The sequence below is a fragment of the Neomonachus schauinslandi genome, chromosome 9 (genome assembly GCF_002201575.2).
Source record: "Neomonachus schauinslandi chromosome 9, ASM220157v2, whole genome shotgun sequence".
In the NCBI taxonomy this organism is placed as follows: domain Eukaryota; kingdom Metazoa; phylum Chordata; class Mammalia; order Carnivora; family Phocidae; genus Neomonachus; species Neomonachus schauinslandi.
Window position 1 is genome coordinate 75709595 of NC_058411.1, and position 19455 is coordinate 75729049.

General features: G+C 39.1%; 1 protein-coding gene across 2 annotated transcripts in view; it reads left to right on the plus strand.

Annotated features, from left to right (window-relative positions):
• Positions 1-19455, plus strand: part of FMN1 (formin 1) — a 385670-nt gene that overhangs the window by 134146 nt on the left and 232069 nt on the right. For both annotated transcript variants that reach the window (XM_021695357.2, XM_021695358.1), the window contains one exon: positions 16474-16535. In XM_021695357.2, coding sequence (XP_021551032.2) covers positions 16474-16535 — 62 coding nt within the window. The remainder of the gene's footprint in view (positions 1-16473; positions 16536-19455) is intronic.

The window sequence follows — 19455 nt, forward strand, 5'->3', positions numbered from 1 at the left end:
AAATAAATAAATAAATAAATAAATAAATAAATAAATAAATAAATAAATAAATAAATAAAATCTTTAAAAAAAAAAAAAAGACTTGGCCTTGAATCTCAGAGTGGGGCTTTGGGGAAGAAAGATGTGTTTCTTCACCAGGTCCTACCTGAAGAGTGGTAGGGGTGTGTTGGCATTGCAGCCCTGGGAGATTTGCTGCCAGACTGAGCTAAGCATTGATATGAAATCAGCTGATAGTTTCTCATGCTGCCCAGATGGTGCATTTCTAAATGATAAACTGGTAGGTTACGTTGAGATTTACCAGTTAAGTGCAATTGCCTAAAAGATCTTGCCTTTTTGTGCTTATTTTTTTCCCATCTGCCATCCCTTCTATGTATTCCCAACATTTGAGCATTGTCTCTGGATGCTAGAATTTCAGGGGAACAACAGTGCAGCAAGGAAGAACCCAGTTCCTGTATAATAGCTGTTGGCTCAATGTAGAGTTAGCTTTCGTGGCCTCATTAGCTTGGATAGAGGAGCGCTTGGAGGTAGCAGCCAATGGAGGAGCATACTTTTTACAGTCTTGATATATGTGTCACTTTCTAGCCTTGCCAGACATCATTGTTTGGGGATAAACTCACAAATGCCATGGTTCTTGAGCTTGGCTGTATATTAGAATCACTCTAGTGCCCAACATGCATCTCATACCAATTAAATCTGTCTCTGGGCTGGGATCCATGCATAAGTAGTCTTTAAGCCACCTACATATTAGGTGATTCTATTATGTAGCCACAGCTGAGAAGCACTGAGTAAGGGGACTAAATTAGTTGGCCGATGAAGAATTTCGGCATTCCCAAGTGAGCCCGTTGTGTCTTCTGTTTATCTTTGCTGAGTTTTACTTTAGTAACAATGCAGCAAGATCAGAGGTGGTCAGCTACACATGACTGATTTTCCAAAGTATGTTACAACCTCTGAGTAGTGACTGTATTTTGCCTGTGAATCAGTGTAGGCTTCTCTTCATATGCTCTTGTGAATGGTATTCTGAAGTCTCTACAAGAAGGGAAAGTGGGTGATGTGTGTATTTGTGTGTATATATATCTTGTCTCTGTTTTAGTTAGTATGTTATTGTTTGTTCCGTTCACTTTGAAGACTTGATAATTGACTTCATCATAACTTCTGGTGAGAAATTATCTGAAAAGGTCAGATTACTTGGGGAAAAACAAAACTAAAACTATCATTGCAAAACTAAAACAATATCCAGAAGATTTTTAAAAAGACACGCTCAACAGAAATGTCTAGAACCAATGTTTCTGGCTGTTGACAAGGCTGGCATGCCAGTTTCTACTTGTGTGCATACATGTTCTCCCAATATCTATACATTACTGGCCCTTTGAACACAGTTCCCATTAAGAATGCTTAGAGATCCTAAAGTAGGATTGCCAGATAAAATATAGGTTGTCCAGTTAAATGTGAACTTCAAATAAACAATGAATAATTACTTAGTATAAATAGGTCTTAAACATTACATGAGACACACTAAAAGAGTTACCTGTTGTTTATCTAAAGTTCACATCTGAGTATCCTGTATTTTTATTTCTAAATCTGGCAAGTCCATGGAGATGTGGGCTGGATGGTGGGCCAGAGCACTGTCTAGTTTCTCTGGGCTGGGCCTCCTTGATGCGACCTTGACTCTCACCATATTCCTGCAGAGAAGCTGCTGCTCAGCTCTCCAACCCAAACTCTTACTCTGCTGTCTTCCTATATGTCTGATAGGTTTTCCCATCTTTGGTGTTAGGACTGAGAGATGTAGGCTTGAAAAGAAACCCCCCCCCCCAACCACACACACAGAGACACACACACACACAAATCAGTGCTTAAATTCTGAATGGTAGAAGCGATGCGAGTTAAGACCTTCTACTTCTGGGCAGTAACCCCTGTAGCAGGTGCAGCGTGATGTATTTGAGTACTTTTCCATCATTTGGGAGACGCGAGTGTCCTCTCTCCCTTAGAAACCTGGGCAGGTGGCCTGGCCTCCTGGGTACTTGTCTGGCCTGGTTTACTAGAAAATTCCACTCTCAATCAAGTTAAAGCTGGCTAGCTTTCACCTGCCTCTCCCGAGACTGACCTTCACCTCCCTCTCCTAAGGTTCGTTTTGTTGGCCTTAAATAAAGGGCTCTGTCAGTTGAGTGGAGGCACAAACTGGAACTTCTCCCAAAGTTTTCTATCAAGTCAACAAATTCTTATATGTGCCACCTGGAGAGAGAGAGAGAGAGAGAGAGAGAGGAAGTGTGTGTGTTTCCTCTTACTGGTACTTTGTATATTCATTTTGTTTGAGGGAGGCAATTTTTGTCACTGACTATAAAGCTAAACCTAGTCTTATGTGCACATAGACTATACTGTGAAATTTTGGAGATAGCCATTATCATTTATAGAAGACATTCCTGAATCATTTCAAACTAATAGAAAAATATCAAAAAGTATGCATTTGTATACCATCTGTATCTAAACACTTTGCCATAATTTCTTCAGACTTTTAAAAGCCAGTGTTGAGGCCCTTTTTGTAATCTTCCTTAATCCAGTTTCTCTGCTTGTCTCCCTAGAGATAGCCGCGTTCCCAAAGTTGGTATGGGGGCCACCACCATGCAGAACGATAGGAGATGCCATTCACAATTAGGCCTATCTGTGTATGTAGCATGGGTATTTTAAACCCTGTACAAACAGTATCGATGTATAAATTTTGATAATTATATTATTGTAAATAATACCAGTTTTGTCTCTTCCTTTCTAAATTCTTACATCTCATTTCTTCCTGCCTTGTCCCAGACCTCTAGCATAATGTAGGAAAGTAAGGGTGACAGTGGGCATTCTTAATCTTGCTTCCTGAAGTTTTCATTATTATATTTGAAGTTTGCTGAAAATTCTTGATAGATATCATGAATTTGATTCCCTTCTAAGAATGAATGTTGAGCTTTATTAAGGTATTTTTCTGTGTTGTTCTGTATTGTTTAGAGATTTTGAGATATAGTTTTTCTCCTTTAGTATATTGTGGTAGATATCACTGATAAATTTTCGGATGGTATGTAACTCTTGCATTCTTAGAATAAACTCTGCATAGTTGCATGGTTTATTTTCACACATCACTGAATTAGCATTGCTAATTTGGTTTTTTTTTTTAATTTTTAGTTTATCCTTTTTTTGTTTTTAATTGCATTATAGAAAGAGGAGATGGTCTGTATGATAGCATTACTTTGAAATTTTAAAGAGATTTTTAAGGTGAATCATCAATTTTTGCAAATATATGTACCTAAAAAGGATGCATATGGTCGATTTGTTGGGCTCTGGGTTATATATAATCAGGGTTGTTAATGGTATCAGTTTTTATTTGCTGTATTTATCAATTTATGATAGAGGGGTATGAGCTCCTATTTTACTTATTTCTGTCAGTTTTTGCTTTATATATTTTAAGGTTTTGCTTTATATATGTTATATATTTTAATGTTACTTACATTCAAGGTCATGATTTTTTTTAAAAGATTTTATTTATTTATTTGAGAGAGAGACAGAGACAGAGATAGCAACAGAGAACATGAGCCGGGAGGAGAGGGAGAAGCAGGCTTCCCGCTGAGCAGGGAGTCCGACTCGAGGCTCCATCCCAGGACCCTGGGATCATGACCTGAGCCGAAGGCAGACGCTTAGTGACTGAGCCACCCAGGAGCCCCTTTTCAAGGTCATGATTATACCCACCACGTAAGAAATAAAACATTACAAATGCATTTGAAGCATTTTGTATGCCCTTTACCATCCCCTTAGGTGAAATTGTTTATTAATCCCGTGTACTTCTTTATACTTAGGTATAAAATCCCCAAACAGTATATAAAATGGTTATGTGTTTTAAAAGTCTATAAAAATGGCATCCGACTATGTGTATTTTTCAGTGACTTTTTCTCAGATAACCTCTGTCAGTATGTATAGCTCTAGTTCATTCATTTTAATGTCTGCGTGGTATCGCTTTGAATATATCACTCAATACTTGCTTATCTGCATTGTTGATAGAAATTTAAATTTTTCCCATTTTTCATGGTTTAGGAACAATGCTTCTGTAAATGTTCTTTTTAACACTTGTGTTCATATGTGAATGCTTCACCAGGGGTAAACTTGAGGTAGAAGTTTTGGTTTTATTGATGTATACCTGTAAATTCAATATTGACAAAATGATCTTTAGAGCGACTGTAGCAGTTAATACTCCCATCAGCAGTGTGGAATTCTCATTCTTCTCTCTCACCAGCAGTTAGTTATTAGCCGGCTTTGTAACAATTCCAAATCTGATGTGTGTGACATAGTCTCCCACTATAGTTTTAATGTGCATCATCTTGAAGACAAGTGAGTTTGTTCTTTTATATGTTTATTAGCATATAATGAATTGCTCATTTGGAGCTCCTTTTCCAGAATTTACTGTCCATTTGGTCTTTTTTTTTTTTTTAATTGGTTGCTTCTCTTATTTCTTTCTTTTTTTTAAAATTTTATTATGTTATGTTAGTCACCATACAGTACATCATTAGCTTTTGATGTGGTGATCCACGATCCATTGTTTTCGTGTAACACCCAGTGCTCCATGCAGTACGTGCCCTCCTTAATACCCATCACCGGGCTAACCAATCCCCCCTCCCCCCTCCCTCCTCCCCTCTAAAACCCTGTTTGTTTCTCAGAGTCCATAGTCTCTCATGGTTCATCTCTCCCTCCGATTTCCCCCCTTCATTTTTCCCTTCCTTCTCCTAATGTCCTCCATGCTATTCCTTATGTTCCACAAATAAGTGAAACCAAATGATAATTGACTTTCTCTGCTTGACTTATTTCACATCATCATTAGCCATCAGGGAAATTCAAATTAAAACCACATTGAGATACCACCTCTTATTTCTTTCTGGTACTTTTTGTCCTGGATGCCAATCTTCTGTTGGTCGTATGCTTTGCAAATGTCTTATCTGTGTATATAGCTTATCACTTTCTAGTGACTTCTTTTAACATACGTCATTTTGGTAATTTTAATGCAACTGAATTTAAAAAAAATGTTTTCTTCTTCTAAAAAAATTTTTTTCTGAACTCCAATTTCATAAAGATACTCTAAGATTCTTCCAAGGTTTTTTTTCTCTTATGCTTTTCACATTTAGATTTTTTATCCACTGGAATTGATTCTTGTGTATGGTTTGAAGTATGGATACTTCTTATATTTTAATTTAGAAATAATCTATCCTTTCCCCACAAGTTTCAGTATACCCTCCAATCACACATCCAGTTTCCATATGTGAGTAGCTCTATTTATAGACTTTATTTCCTATTTTATATGGTCTATTTTGTTGTCTATGTACCAATGCCAGAGTTCCTCAATTATGACTTTTTTATTATCCTTGTCTTGTTCCATGCTGCATTTTTAGCTAACTATTCAGTGTTATCTTTTATTCACAAATTATTTCCTTCACTGTGCCAGCTTATCCAGCTCTTAAACTTTTAATTTCAATGAGTATACGTTACATGTAGAATATTTATAAATTATTTAGGTAACCCTAATGTTCTTATTTTTTTCATAGTGTGCTGTGACTGTCATTGTTTATAATGGTGGTTATTATCTTGGTGAAGATTCTAAACATGACTAGAATACTTGTAACATGTTTAATATTTAAAATTTGTATTGTGTGATTTCACGTGTCAATATTTGATCTTGTTGCCTATGTTGACATTTAGTTTTCTTCACATGTACTGGCAGCTTGGTTTGAAGGGTCTTGATCTATAGGTTGCTTTAAAAGAAAAAAAGAAGAAGAAAGAAAAGTCTTCCCTCACCCTTTACACTTGTCTATCTCGCAGTTGTCTCACCTGGTCCTTGCAAGGCCCCCATATCAGAAGCTGGGCTTACCAGTGGTGTTTGGGGTTCCCTGTCCAAGGTGGTGATATGGATGTTGCAGATCTATTCACTGGGGACAGGGATGGGCAGGGTTTGGAGTTTGGTCTTAATCCCTGTCTGTACCCTCCAGTTCAAGCCCCAGACAGCAGTTGGCTGCAACTTCTTACTTCTTTCCTTTACCTGCCATCTGGGAACCCCCCCTCTCTTTTCCTATTCTTTCTTTCTTTCTTTCTTTTTTTTAGATTTATTTACTTGAGAGAGAGCACATGAGCACAGTGAGGAGGGGCAGAGGGAGGAGAGAGAATCGCAAGCAGACTCCATGCTGAGCATGGAGCCCGAGGTGGGGCTCCAACTCACCACCCTGAGATCAGGACCCAAGCAGAAACCAAGAGTCAGGCATGTAACCAACCGTGCCACCTAGGTGCCCCTCTCCTTTTTTCTTAGCAAGCCTAGCCCTGGTTTCCTGCCCCACAGGGGGCCCTTTCAGCCCCCATAGCTCTGCAGAAACCTAACTCCAGGCCATCCTGCCTGTCTCTGGAACTGGGGCACAGCAGGCCCAGAGCTTCGGCTCCAAAGCACCACTTGGCTGTTCTATTCCATTTCTGTTTCTCCAAGATGTTATTCTATTTTGGTTCTCGCCTATGACTTCTAACTTTCTTGCTTTAGATTTTAGATTTCATTATTAAGCAGGTTTAGGAGGAACTAAAAAATGTGAACCTGTAACAACTAGAGGTCTATTGGGTCACTTAACTTTTTGGAAACGTGGTTGGAAATAGCCCTCACTTGTTGCAATTTGTCTCCTATAGTTACCATATCCGTACTAGTCCATCTGTCATAGTAAAGGAAAGTGTTCCTTTCATAGCTCTGGTCCACCCTCCTCTCTCTCTACCTCCCCACCCCTACGGAACCCTTCAGGTGTTACTATGCCACTGGTAGCAAGGTTCAAGTTTAAATATGAAGTATTGTGACTGCCACCTAATGGCAGCCATCAGGTACTTTCAGCCAGAGCCTAAATTTTATTCTGACAAGTGTGTGCCTCTGTAGATGATTTGTTTCTTGGCTTTTAAATGCTACATGGATAGAAAGGGAAATATAAGTTTCAGGGAGCTTATGTTCCTGGAGTTCTAAGCTGTTTAGCATCTCCCCTTTAACAGGATAGAAAATAAGGGTGACAGAAGAGGATCCCACGAAAAGGCTAGTTACCTAGCACCAGCAGCTAGAATTTCATTGAATGGATGTTGTCCTCATGGGAAGCTGTTTGTCACATGGGGCCTGGCCCTGAATATTTACATTGGGCGTCTGGGTAGAGTCAAAGACACATAGCCATGAATTTGCTGACGTTTGTACCTATTTTAGACCATCACTTCAGGACATAAAGACTCAATTGCTGAGTATTAAAGGATATACATTCCTTGATCATCCCCGCCCACCTTCAGTTTATCCTCTTCCTGAAGCTGTTTTCTGTCTATATTGGTGAGTGAGACCCCATCCCAGTTATTTAAAGCCTCTAAAATGGTATGAATCTCCACAGAGTAAACTTGGCTGGAAACTTAGGATATTTATCAGCTATTTCTGCAATAATGCCATGTAACAAAACATGCTTACAATCTAGTAGTTTTCAATAACAAGCATTTATTTGCATAGGTGTCCGGGTCCTCTGTGGTTCAACTGAGCCTGGCTGGGCTGTTTCACACTGTGCACAGACTGGACTTGGCTGCTCACCGTGGCTAAGGGATAGGTCTGCACTGGGGGACCCAGGCTGACTGAGTAGTCGCTACCTAGGGTACATCCCTTTGTGAAGGAGCAGGAGTGAAGGAGGCAAGCCAAACTGTGTGCAAGCAAATATAAATCCTTTCCTTGCGTCGTGTCCGTTTGCATGGCACTAGCCAAAGCCAAAAGTCCTAGGAGGTGCTCTGTACCGAGGTGAGAGTGGATGAATATTTGCTGAGCCGTGTTCCAGCCTCTGACAACTCCACATAAAATAATTGAATGAAGTCAAATATTTTTTAAGAAAACAAAAGCTTAATGTGTTACTACTGAAGTGTAAGTGCAAGAAGCTTCTAAGACATTTCCAAGAGGTTCACCTTGAGAAGCCCTTCAGGGTGGAAGTGCGTGCTGTTCATGTTCTTATACCCACTGCCTAGTACAGTGCCTGGCTTGTGGAAATAGTAAACACATGAATGAAAGTGCTACCAGGTTTACCGAGAAACTGGTGGGCCTGGAGAGTTGGGATATTTTCCCCATCTTTTAATACTGGCATTTTTATATTTCTGCCTGAGAAAATCCTAAATGTTCTTAACCAAGGAGAGAGATTGAAAGATAAAGTCCTAAACTCATGGGACTTCTCCCAGCTATTGTCCGATCGTTTATTTTTCTGATAAAGGAAACTAGTCATCTCCTTTTTATACATATATAGAACAAAATAATAGCTACAGTCATTGATTATTCACATAACTTCCTACATGGCCTCATCCTTTTTGGTTTTTGTTTTTTTAAAGATTGTATTTGTTTATTTATTTGAGAGAAAAGAGAGAGAGAGAGAGCACAAGCGGAGGGGAGGGTCAGAGGCAGAAGCAGACTCCCCCCTGAGGATGTGGGGCTCGATCCCAGGACTCTGGGATCATGACCTGAACCGAAGGCAGCTGCTTAACCGACTTGAGCCACCCAGGCTTCCCTGGCCTCATCCTTTTTGAAGAGACAGGATGGGTCTCTATCCAAATTAGATTCAGATGCTAAGATTGATAACTACATACATACACCACCCACAAAAGAGGGTATGAAAAGGTTTATTTACTAAAATAGTGAGACTTCTGGAGAGAGCAGGGCAGGCCTCTGAAGCTGCCTAGAAAGAGGAAAGGAAGGAGACTGGCTTGGTGTTTTACAGTGTTTAGGGGATAAGGTTGGGCTGAGGATCCCCACTTGTGGACAGTGGCTTGTGCTTAGTGTCAAAGGCTTTGAGGGGCCCCTGGGTGGCTCAGATGGTTGGGCATCTGTCTTCGGCTCAGATCATGATCTCCGGTCCTGGGATCAAGCCCCGCATTGGGCTCCTGGCTGGCTCAGCAGGAGGTCTGCTTCTCCCTCTCCCTCTGCCTCTCACTCTGCTTGTGTGCTCTCTCGGTCTCTCTCTCTCAAATGAATAAATAAAATCTTTAAAAAAAAAGGGGGGGGGGCTTTGTATTTAGATTGTCCAGTTGTGGGGCAGAGGGGAAGAGGGAGAGGTGTTACCCGCAGTCCAACATCAGAAGAAATAATTGGGCTCCTTATATGCTTATACTGTGATTGTTGAAGGCCCACTGATAAAGAGGTGTTGTGTTGACATTTCAGGTGATGGACCTGCTGACTGCTGTTGATTTTGATTATAGCCCACTTTTTCTCTGGACTTCACTGACTTTGAATCTTCCTTGATTGTTGCTAATGGATACCAAGGCAGCTATCCCTTTCCCAAACTGCATTGTTTATAGGTACCTGGTGAGGAAACAGATCTAGAGGACCTACTGGGTACCAAGAGCAGGCTATACACTTCACCCTCATATGCATATTAAATATGAGAGCTCAGGGGCACCTGGGTGGCTCAGTCGGTTAAGCATCCGACCCTTGAGTTCGGCTCGGGTCATGATCTCAGGGTCCTGAGATCAAGCCCCACATCGGACTCCACGCTCAGTGTGGAGTCTGCTTGAGATTCTCCCTCTCCCTCTGCCTTTCCTGCCACTTGCATGCTCTCTCTTTTTCTCTCTGGAAGAAATAAAATAAATCTTTAAAAAAAATAAAAATAAATAAATATGAGAGCTCAAATTTGATTTTATTCTTGGGTATTGAAGTAAATTGTATGTGATTTTGCCTTCTATGACCAGTACCGTTTTCATTAATGTAAGAAATAGTTGGAGAAAGTTCCTGCGTTTGTTCATGGATAACTTTGTTTGAGTGTATATTCATCTGTCAGTAATTACTGTGTTTTCCCAAATGATATCTCTTATGTACCAGCTCCATGATATGGAGCATATATTTATACATTTTTACTATTTAAAAATTTTTAAACTTTTTTGGGTTGTGTGGTGCTTTTTGCGTGAATAAAAGTAACTTACCTTCAAAAGCACTGGTTCTCAACTTTAGAATGGGTCATAATCACTTGGGAGCCTTATTAAGGCATCCTCCAAGTTTCTTATTAAGTCTGGGGTGGGCCTGAGAATTAGAATTTCTAAGAAGTTCCAGGTGATCTTTAGTTTCAGGGACTAAACTTTGACCAACACTGTCTTATAACAGTAATATCCATGAGGTCATGGGTTTTATGTGCTAGTTTGATTTTTTTTCCTAACATACATTAAGATAAATATTCAACTGTTAAAATAAAGTCCAGCTGTCTAATACCAAAAGAATGACCTCACTGCTGTGCCTGCAAAGCTTTGGAAATACTGAGTATTCTCCAAGTTTAATTCAGAGGAAGGATCCTTTGCCTTTAAGATTGAAGGTATGTGCTAACCCTGTGTGAAGCAATGTGAGGCAATGGGTAAAGCCAATGAAAGGCAAAGGCAGTACGAATTAGAATCCATGAGCACAAAGAGAGCCATGGTTTTCATCCATTAGGGAAATCAGGAATTCTCTAGTTCCCCAACTGTGTGCATAATCTGTTTCTGCCAGTGGGTGTGTGTGTGTGTGTGTGTGTGTGTAGGGGAGGGACTTGGATACGTGTGAGAGAGTATAAATGAAAACCAGACACAACCACAAACTGGTGACTGTAGTTCTGGAAGTCCCCATAGAGAAAATAGATGAATCATAGTCACATAACTTGATGGGACCAGCCATTGTCACTCACACTGTTCATGTTAACCCCAGGCTCATGGAACCTCCCTGGGATTAATAATACCCCAGACTCCTTTTAAAGAGTTACGGAAAAGATTTGCCGAGTTTACTAGTGATTCTAGTGATTGGGTGAAGCCAGCAACCTTTAAGTGCCTAGGAACTTGGAGTTTGGGTTATACCTGAAGCTTACACAACCATAAGAACAGCAGTAGCAAACAAACAAGAAACTCTACAGGGTAAAAATCACAGGTTCTTTGGGCCTGAATGAATTTGTTGGCACTTACTAGCTTGTGTTTTGGGGAAAGTTGTTTAACCTGTGTACCTCGGTTTCCTTATCTGTAAAGTGGACCTTGGGATGATATAGCACCCACCTTGTAAGAGTGATGTGAGGATGGCCTATATTAATCTGTGTAGAGTGCTGAGAAATAGCACTCAGTGATCCCTGTATCCATATATAATTAAAGGAAGCTGAGCCAGTGTGCACTGTGGCTCTGGTTACTACATGCCTTCCCATGATAGTGAGATCACCTTCAGTGCCACTCTTGGTGAATCGGAAGACACAGGCTCTAATGATACCTGGCAGAAGGGCTGTTTTGTTGTTGTGAGCGGATTTAAAAAAAAAAAGGAAGATTTGTACTACAAAAGGGATATGTATCAATTAGATTAAGTACTCGACTAGAAAGAGTTTTATTTTTAGGGAGGAAAGTTCTTACATATTTTTTCCCCACATGTTGAATCCTGCCAGTCAGGATCCTTTTCCTATTTTTGTCTTTTAATAGAATATGTTCTTTTCTTTTTTTTTTTAAGATTTTATTTATTTATCTGAGAGAGAGAGAAGTAGAGAGAGAGCAGACAGAGCAGCAGGCAGAGGGAGAGGGAGAAGCAGACTCCCCGCTGAGCAGGGAGCCCAATGCGGGACTTGATCCCAGGACTCTGGGATCATGACCTGAGCCAAAGGCAGACACTTAACTGACTGAGCCACCCAGGCTCCGCAATATGTTATTTTCTTAAAAGATATTCTTGAAGTTTCTTTTCTGGGGGCTAGATTAATTGAATTTATTTGTTAATTTCCTTTAGGGCTAATGTAGCTTCAAAGTGGTCTGCCCTTTTCAAGCCCTGATACTCAAAATCTTGATTTCTCCTCTTCATGCATTATTCCCATTATTCCGCTACTGAATACCAGGGTGCAATTCTCTTTTTAACAAACAAAAACATCCTTAGTCTTGAATTGAGACCTCTGCCTCACCATCCTCACCTCCATGTGACAGGGGCTCTCCTCTTGCATTTGCAAACTTAGAAAACGTGGAGGGAGGAGACTGCCACTAATAAGACATATATGGAAACCACCAACCTAGCTCAGACTCACAATTCTGTAACCTTTATATTCTCTTAGCATTCTCTTGTGAGCCCGTGGCGTGAGCCTTCCACCAGTGAAGGCATTAACTTCTCCCTTTTACATGTTGCCTGCAGATTCCATCTTATCCTTCTCCGTAATGGGAGTGTGTCCTTTGTTATACTGGGACTATGGGCAAAAATATTTGAAGAAGAGATGAATCATGATTTCCTGGGTGTTAGCTTTGCAATGGTCTCCTTCATCAATCTGTAAATTAGTCATGACTCTGTCACACCCTTACAGGTACAATTTACACAAAATGAATCATTTCAAAATATATTCTATGTGTAATTTCTATTTAGAATGTGGGTGTTATTTCCAAGGAGCATCAGTTTTGTAAGAAGGTTGGTTTAGCTACAATTTGCCTGCTTTGTAAAGGCCTGGAATTGATTTTTGATTATTCTTTTTTTCTTACATTTTAATGTTAGGTATACATAAAGAAAATGACATAAAACACATCGAAGTTAAAGAGTAATTTTTCATTGAACACTCATATGATGCCACCTTGCTCATAACCCAACTCAATTTGTCTTCTCCTGGATCCCACCATCATCCTGACTTTAGTTACTATTATTTGCTTTCCTTTTGTCATTTTTTTCCATTTGTGTGTAGCCAGGATAAAGATTGTTGGGTAGGGAGGTATGAGTAGCTTCAGCTTTATTAGAAAATGCCGAACACTTTTCACAGTGATTGCACCAGTTTGCACTCCTGCCACAGTTATGTGAGCATTCCATTGCTCCACATCTACACCAACACTCAGTTTTGTCAGGCTTTCAATATTCCTGATTACTAATGAGAATGAGCACCTTTGAATATAATTGTTACTCGTATGTTGTCTTTTTAGAGTGCTTATTGACATTTTTTACCCGTTTTTTGTTTTCTGTAGTTTTGTAGGAGTACACGCGCGCACGGACACACCCATGATCTTTAATTATTTAAGTGTATTTTCCCAACCTGTGGCCTTGTCTTTTCCCTCTTTTTATGACATATTGTGAAAAGAAGTTCTTTCTTTTAATGTAGTCAAATTTATCAATTTTCTTTCCTTTATATGTAATGCTTTTTGAATCTTAAGTTTTTCCTAACCTGAAATTATAAAAATATTATGCTGTATTGTCGTACTAAACATTTGTAGTTTTGCTTTTTACAATTTAGCTTTTAATCAACTTAAAATAGATTATTTTCACGAACCATGAGAGACGATGGACTCTGAAAAACAAACAGGGTTCTAGAGGGGAGGGGGGTGGGAGGATGGGTTAGCCTGGTGGTGGGTATTGAGGAGGGCACATTCTGCATGGAGCACTGGGTGTTATGCACAAAGAGTGAATCATGGAACACTTCATCTAAAACTAATGATGTAATGTATGGGGATTAACATAAGAATAAAAAAAATAGATTATTTTCTGGTATAAAGTTGGGATCCAATTTTCATTTTTCCATATACATATCCACATTTCCCAATCAATAATTATTAGAAAAAACATTCTTAGTATAAACAAAGATCTTCCATGATACTTCCGTCCTATAAAGAGACCATGAATTCACCGTGTCTTTCTGAGTCCTTTATTCTATTATCTGTTATCCCTCTTTCAGCACTATGCTATTTTAATTATGTTGTGATAATTAAAAATAATTCTTATTAAATGGTAAGGCAAGTTATCTCATCTTTATATTTTCAAGTTTCTGGGCTCTTATGGGCTTTTTGCACATCTGTGCTTCAATGTATATTTTAGAATGAACTCCTTGTTCAAAAAAACCCCCCAAACTCTTAGAAATGCTTAACAGGATTGCACTGAATCAATAGATCAACTTGGGAAAATTAACATCTTTACAGTATTGAGTCATATCAAAAACATGGCTTACTCTCTATCTCTTTCTTGGTAATACATTTCAACATAATGTTTCTGTTTTCTCATGAGGTCTTAAAAATTTATGAGGTTTTTTTAAGTACTTTGTGCTTTTAGGGGTACTGTGAATGTTAAGTTTTCTTTTTGAAACTGTTGCTGGCATCAGGATTTTTTTATATCCAGCAACTTTACTAAACTATGTATTAATTTCAATATGTTATCTGCAGGCAGTCTTTTGAATTTTTCTAAATACATGTTCATAGTGAATAATAGCTTAATTTTTTCCTTTATTTTTATATATAAATGTGTGTGTGCATGTGTGTTCACCCATGTTTTCTTTTTTCTTATCCAATTGCATCCACTAGTACCCTTAGGAAAATAATGAATAGAAATAGTAGTAACAGGTGTTCTTGAGTTAGGCTGAGTCTCCTAGGGAAAACATTTAAAAGTAAAACATTTGATGTAATTTTTAAGAAATTAACATAGTATAAAATTAACTTTTTCTTTTTGGTGCACAGTTCCATGAGTTTTAGCTCATGTGCAAATTCATGTACCCACCACAGTAATCAGGATAGAGAAATGTTACATCACCCCCAAAATTTGTGTGCTGCCCCTTCGTAATCAAATACTAGCACCCCCCCAACCTTGGCCACTGCTGCTGTGATCTGTTTTTATCCCTATGGTTTTGTCTTTTCCGGAATGTCATATAAATGGAATTAAACAATAATTAGACTTCTGAGACTTTTTCACTCTGCGTAATATCTTGAGATTGATTTATGTTGAAGTATGTATCAATAGTGATTCCTTAGTATTGCTGAGTAGTATTCCCTTCTATAGCTATACCACAATTTGTTTATATATTCACTCTTGAATTACATATGTTTTCTAGCTCTGCAATTTATTCATCTTTCTTAAATAAGAAAGCTGCTTAACTTCTTTATGCATTGACTTCTTCATCATTAATGGGGATAATGTACCTACATGACAGGGTTATTGTGGGAGAAAAAACGAGTCCATACATATGAAGTACTTAAATAATGCCTCATATATAGTAAATGCTCAATAAATACAATCCATATCGTTGTCTCCAATATTAGTAAAGATTTTGAGGTAGAAAAAAACTTGACAAGTTCAAGGAATAGCAAGAAAGCCAGAGTGCCTGGTCTGTAACGAACAAGGCAAAGACAGGGAGAGGCATGTAGGTGCCATGTTGTGAAGGGTGTTATGGGCTGCAGTAAGAGTTGGGATTTCACTCTAAGTGCATTGGAAAGCCGGGATAAGATAATCTGGTTCAGGCCTTTACTAGATTATTCAGACTGCTGTAGAAGAATGGGTATGGTGGTGGTGTAAGAGTCAAAGCAGGAAAACTTTCTAGGTTATTGCAGAGGTCAAGGAGAAAACTGTGGTAGCTTGGACCATAGGGGTGGTTGGTGAGTGTGGGGATGGTGAGAAGTGGTTTGATTCAAGGTATGGTTTGGATGTAAAATTCACAGAACTTGCTGACAGATTCATAGCTCAATGTAACACATTCCCCATAAGAGCAGCGGTGTGACCATTTATAATGACAGCAACACTCCTGTCCTGTTGTGGCTTTACCAAAGATTTCCCTCATCCATTTTTGAATTGACACCTGAATTTTCATGCCTGATTTCTGAAATCCACCTGAAGAAATAGCCTATCCTTTCATATATTTTTTAAATGACATCTAACTGCTTCTTTAGTACTCATACTCACAACCCCAAACACATTGTTAAGGTAACAACTTATCCCACAAAAATGTTTTTCCATAGCATTTTGCTTTGTGGTCCTCCAGTCTGTATAGTTCTATGACCCCACATATTTAGTCGTCCTGCTGGAAATAAAGTTGTCAGAGCCGCTTCATGCTTAGCCAGCAGGCTGGTAGTTTTAGTTGTTGGCTGGAGTTCTTGTGTACACTTGGGACTTTTTGTTGGAATAAACATTATTAGACCCAGGCTAAAATTGGATCAGAAATTTATTTTTGTCCTCCTTTCAACCTCAACTCACCCTAGATTATCTCATCCAAATGACAAATGGTTTTGACTTTCTGAAGGGATCTAAAGATTAAAATCAGCCCTGGATGCTTGCTTAGCCTTGCATTCAAATGGAGATTTTTTTTTTTTAACCAGTTAAAAATAGAGTTCTCTGATCTCACATACAAAGTTTTATTTCCTGTGTGTCTGCTCTTAACACGTCTGTATTTGTTCTCAGTGCTGCCTGAGCTTCCAACTCCTTCTTAAAGACAAACACCTGACCCAGTCTTTATCTGGAACACTCATCATGCTTTTTTTAACCCTATCCTCTCTGCTTAATTTGGGGCCTCTCATAATTCAGCGTTTGCCAAATGGAAGGAAATTTCCCTTCTATCCTAAGCGACTTGTCCTATCTTGTCCCAGTTTTCAACATCTCTTGTCAGGTTAATGTCAAACTGTGGCATTTATTGACTTAGTTTATTTGCAGGAGGGACTCTGGCCTCTTGGAGATGCTCACTTAAATTTTGTGTATAATTTTGTGCTTTTTTGTAATCGGCTTCTTTTGTGATCTTACAGAATACCAAGCTGCTATTTTACACTTGAAGAGGGAACACAAAGAAGAAATTGAAAACCTACAGGTATATCTCTTTGATTCTACTGAACCGGTTATTGAGACTGCTACCTCATTTTCTCATGTGCCGAAGTAAATATTCCCCTTTTGTTGCCATATTTGCTTAGACAGCATCTGCAGCTGGTACCTGCCAGCAGGCACTGCGTTTATCCTGAGGAGGGAAAACTTGCACTCCATTTTTAATATAATTCAATTCCTGTTTTTAAGAAATGCAAGTGCCTTTGACTGGGAAAATGATATGCTTGGAGAAAATATTGGTTTTATTTGAAAAGCAGGAAACAAGAGCGAGTGTTTAGAATTTTACTCTTTGTAAGAAGTCTTTAAAAACCTATTTTTCCTATGCACACTGTAAGCTGTTTTGTTTGGCTTACTCCCATTCATGTATTTGTATCCATCCATCTCAGGATATCCCTGAAATATGATGTCATGCAGATCAAGGCACTTAGGGAAGTGGCCCTGGTAGGAGCCAGAGTTGTGCTGAGCCATCCATTCTCTATCCCCAGGGAGTGCTTGGAAATTGCTGACTTGATCCCAGAAAGACTGAGGGATTATTTACTTCCTCCCACTATCTAATTGTCCCTCCTTTAATGTTTGGTCTTTGCTTGCAGTGCCAATGACAGAAAGTTGTAGAGTTTTAATTTCAGGTAACTAAATATTGAATCAAGCACTGATTCTAGTTTCCTAATGGCTGGGTTGACCCATACCTTAGAGGATAAGAACGAAATTTAAATAAAACTTGGTGTTTGTTTGGTGCTAACTCATTACTTGCTAATTCAATGAATTTGTGGATCAAATATTCTTCTTTCCAATAAGTGATAATGTGCTTTTTAACATAACTGAGACACTGTATTGGATTATAGGTTAAGCCATTGCAAATAGCAAAAGAAGATTATTAAATAGGTCAGGTGATGTATAAATTCAGCTTGTTTTAAGCAGTTTGGAAGGGGGAATGAGTCCATTTCACAAAGAAACAAACAACCAAAACTGGAAAAGTACCTCTGTCTCCTAGGGGGAAAAGAGAGGTGGAGGCCCTTAGCCCTTTTGTTGCAAAATGCGCTACAGAGACCTCTCTTCTTTGTTCTGGTGTGCGAAAGATTCTCAGCTTCTCAGAGGAAGTGAAATGGGGATTCATTTAAGAAACAGATTGCTAAAGAGGGTAGGCACAGAAGTGATTCTGTGAGCAGAAGTTTTGTGTAAGAGCTCAGTTGTAAGTTAACATTGGCTTCTCCAGGTTTTAGAGCAGCCCTGTGAGGCTTTGATAGCTAAATAATATTCATGGTAACAGCAGGCTATTACTGTTTTTGAGTTCTTACTTTGTGCTGGGCATTGTTCTAGGTATATTACATATAGTATCTTGTGTCATCTCCACAAAAGTTCAATGATCTTATATCTCAAACTAAGGAAAGGTTGGAGAAGGAAAAGAGAAGAGTAAGTGGAAGGAGAGAAAGTATATTGCGATCATGATCTCCAGTTAAAATAGAAGTTAAATCAAGATTTGATTGACAATAATAAAGGTGAAAAAGTGTTCCTAATTGTGTCTTTAGTTTTCTTTGTCTGTGAAAGGATTATCTGTTCTCTGGATGCTATTAGTAAACTTAAATTCTTTTTGTACCATATTTATGATTCGTATAAAATTGCTGAAACCCTGTGGCCATGACACACTCCTGCCATCAGGTTGGGGGCAGTGTACCCAATCCATACACTTACCTGTACTTTGGAACTATTTCCAGCAATCACAGGCTGACAGCCTTCAATAGGAAACTGGCAACTCTTATCCCTGATCTGACCTAAAGAAGTGTTTTTGGGCAAACACAGCATTTTAAAGATTGAATTAGGAATACACATTTTAAAAATATGGAGGAGTTTCTAAGAAAAAATTAGAAATTCTGGCAACAGTGGGCTTGTTTTCTTGACTTCAACCAGCTGGGATTGAGTAAGCAGGTGTCTACTTCAACTGGGATATGTGTTCTCCAGTTTGCCACTGTCCCCACTCTGGGCCACTTCCTCTACCTGGCCCCTTTCTGCTTTAATTAACCCCTATTCTCTGGGAGTTGAAAATAACTAGATAGACAGCAACACCAACCAGTCAGAACAGATAGAGCTCATAAAACAGGTGGTGACCCAGCCTAGCTGTGCTTGTGTGTGCTCACTGAACACCATCTCCACTTGTTTTATTCCACAAAGAAACAGCTACATCTGTTGTCACAGGACTAGTAGAAGACAATGGGTAACAGAGCTGTTATTTTGATGTTCATTTCCTTATATGTGATTTCTATTGGCAGCCCTCATTGTCTGTTAGGTTTCCTTTCTCCACTTGCATGTCATGGAGAAGTCAGGTGTATTTCAGGACTTCTTCAGCATGCCTTTCTAGAATAAAAAGGATTTCATGCTTAACATTCACAGGAAAAGTGATTCATTCTGTCACTATATACAAGAATTGATATGTATCACCATTAGTTTTTTTAGTTTGTTTTCACAGACTTTAAAGAAATGGCATGACTTAATAAACAAAGAACCTAAAATCAGCTGTCTATTTTTTTTTTTTTAAGATTTCTTTATTTGGGCGCCTGGGTGGCTCAGATGGTTAAGCGTCTGCCTTCGGCTCAGGTCATGATCCCAGGGTCCTGGGATGGAGTCCCGCATCGGGCTCTCTGCTCCTTGGGAGCCTGCTTCTCCCTCTGCCTCTCTCTCTCTCTCTGTCTCTCATGAATAAATAAATAAAAATCTTAAAAAAAAAAGATTTCTTTATTTATTTGAGAGAGAATGAGAGTGAGTATGAGCAGGAGAGGCAGAAGGAGAGGGAGAGAGAATCTCAAGCAGACTCCATGCTCAGCATGGAGCCCGACATGGGGCTCAATCCCATAACACTGAGAGCAGGACTTGAGCCAAAACCAAGAATTGGTTGCTCAACTGACTGCACCACCCAA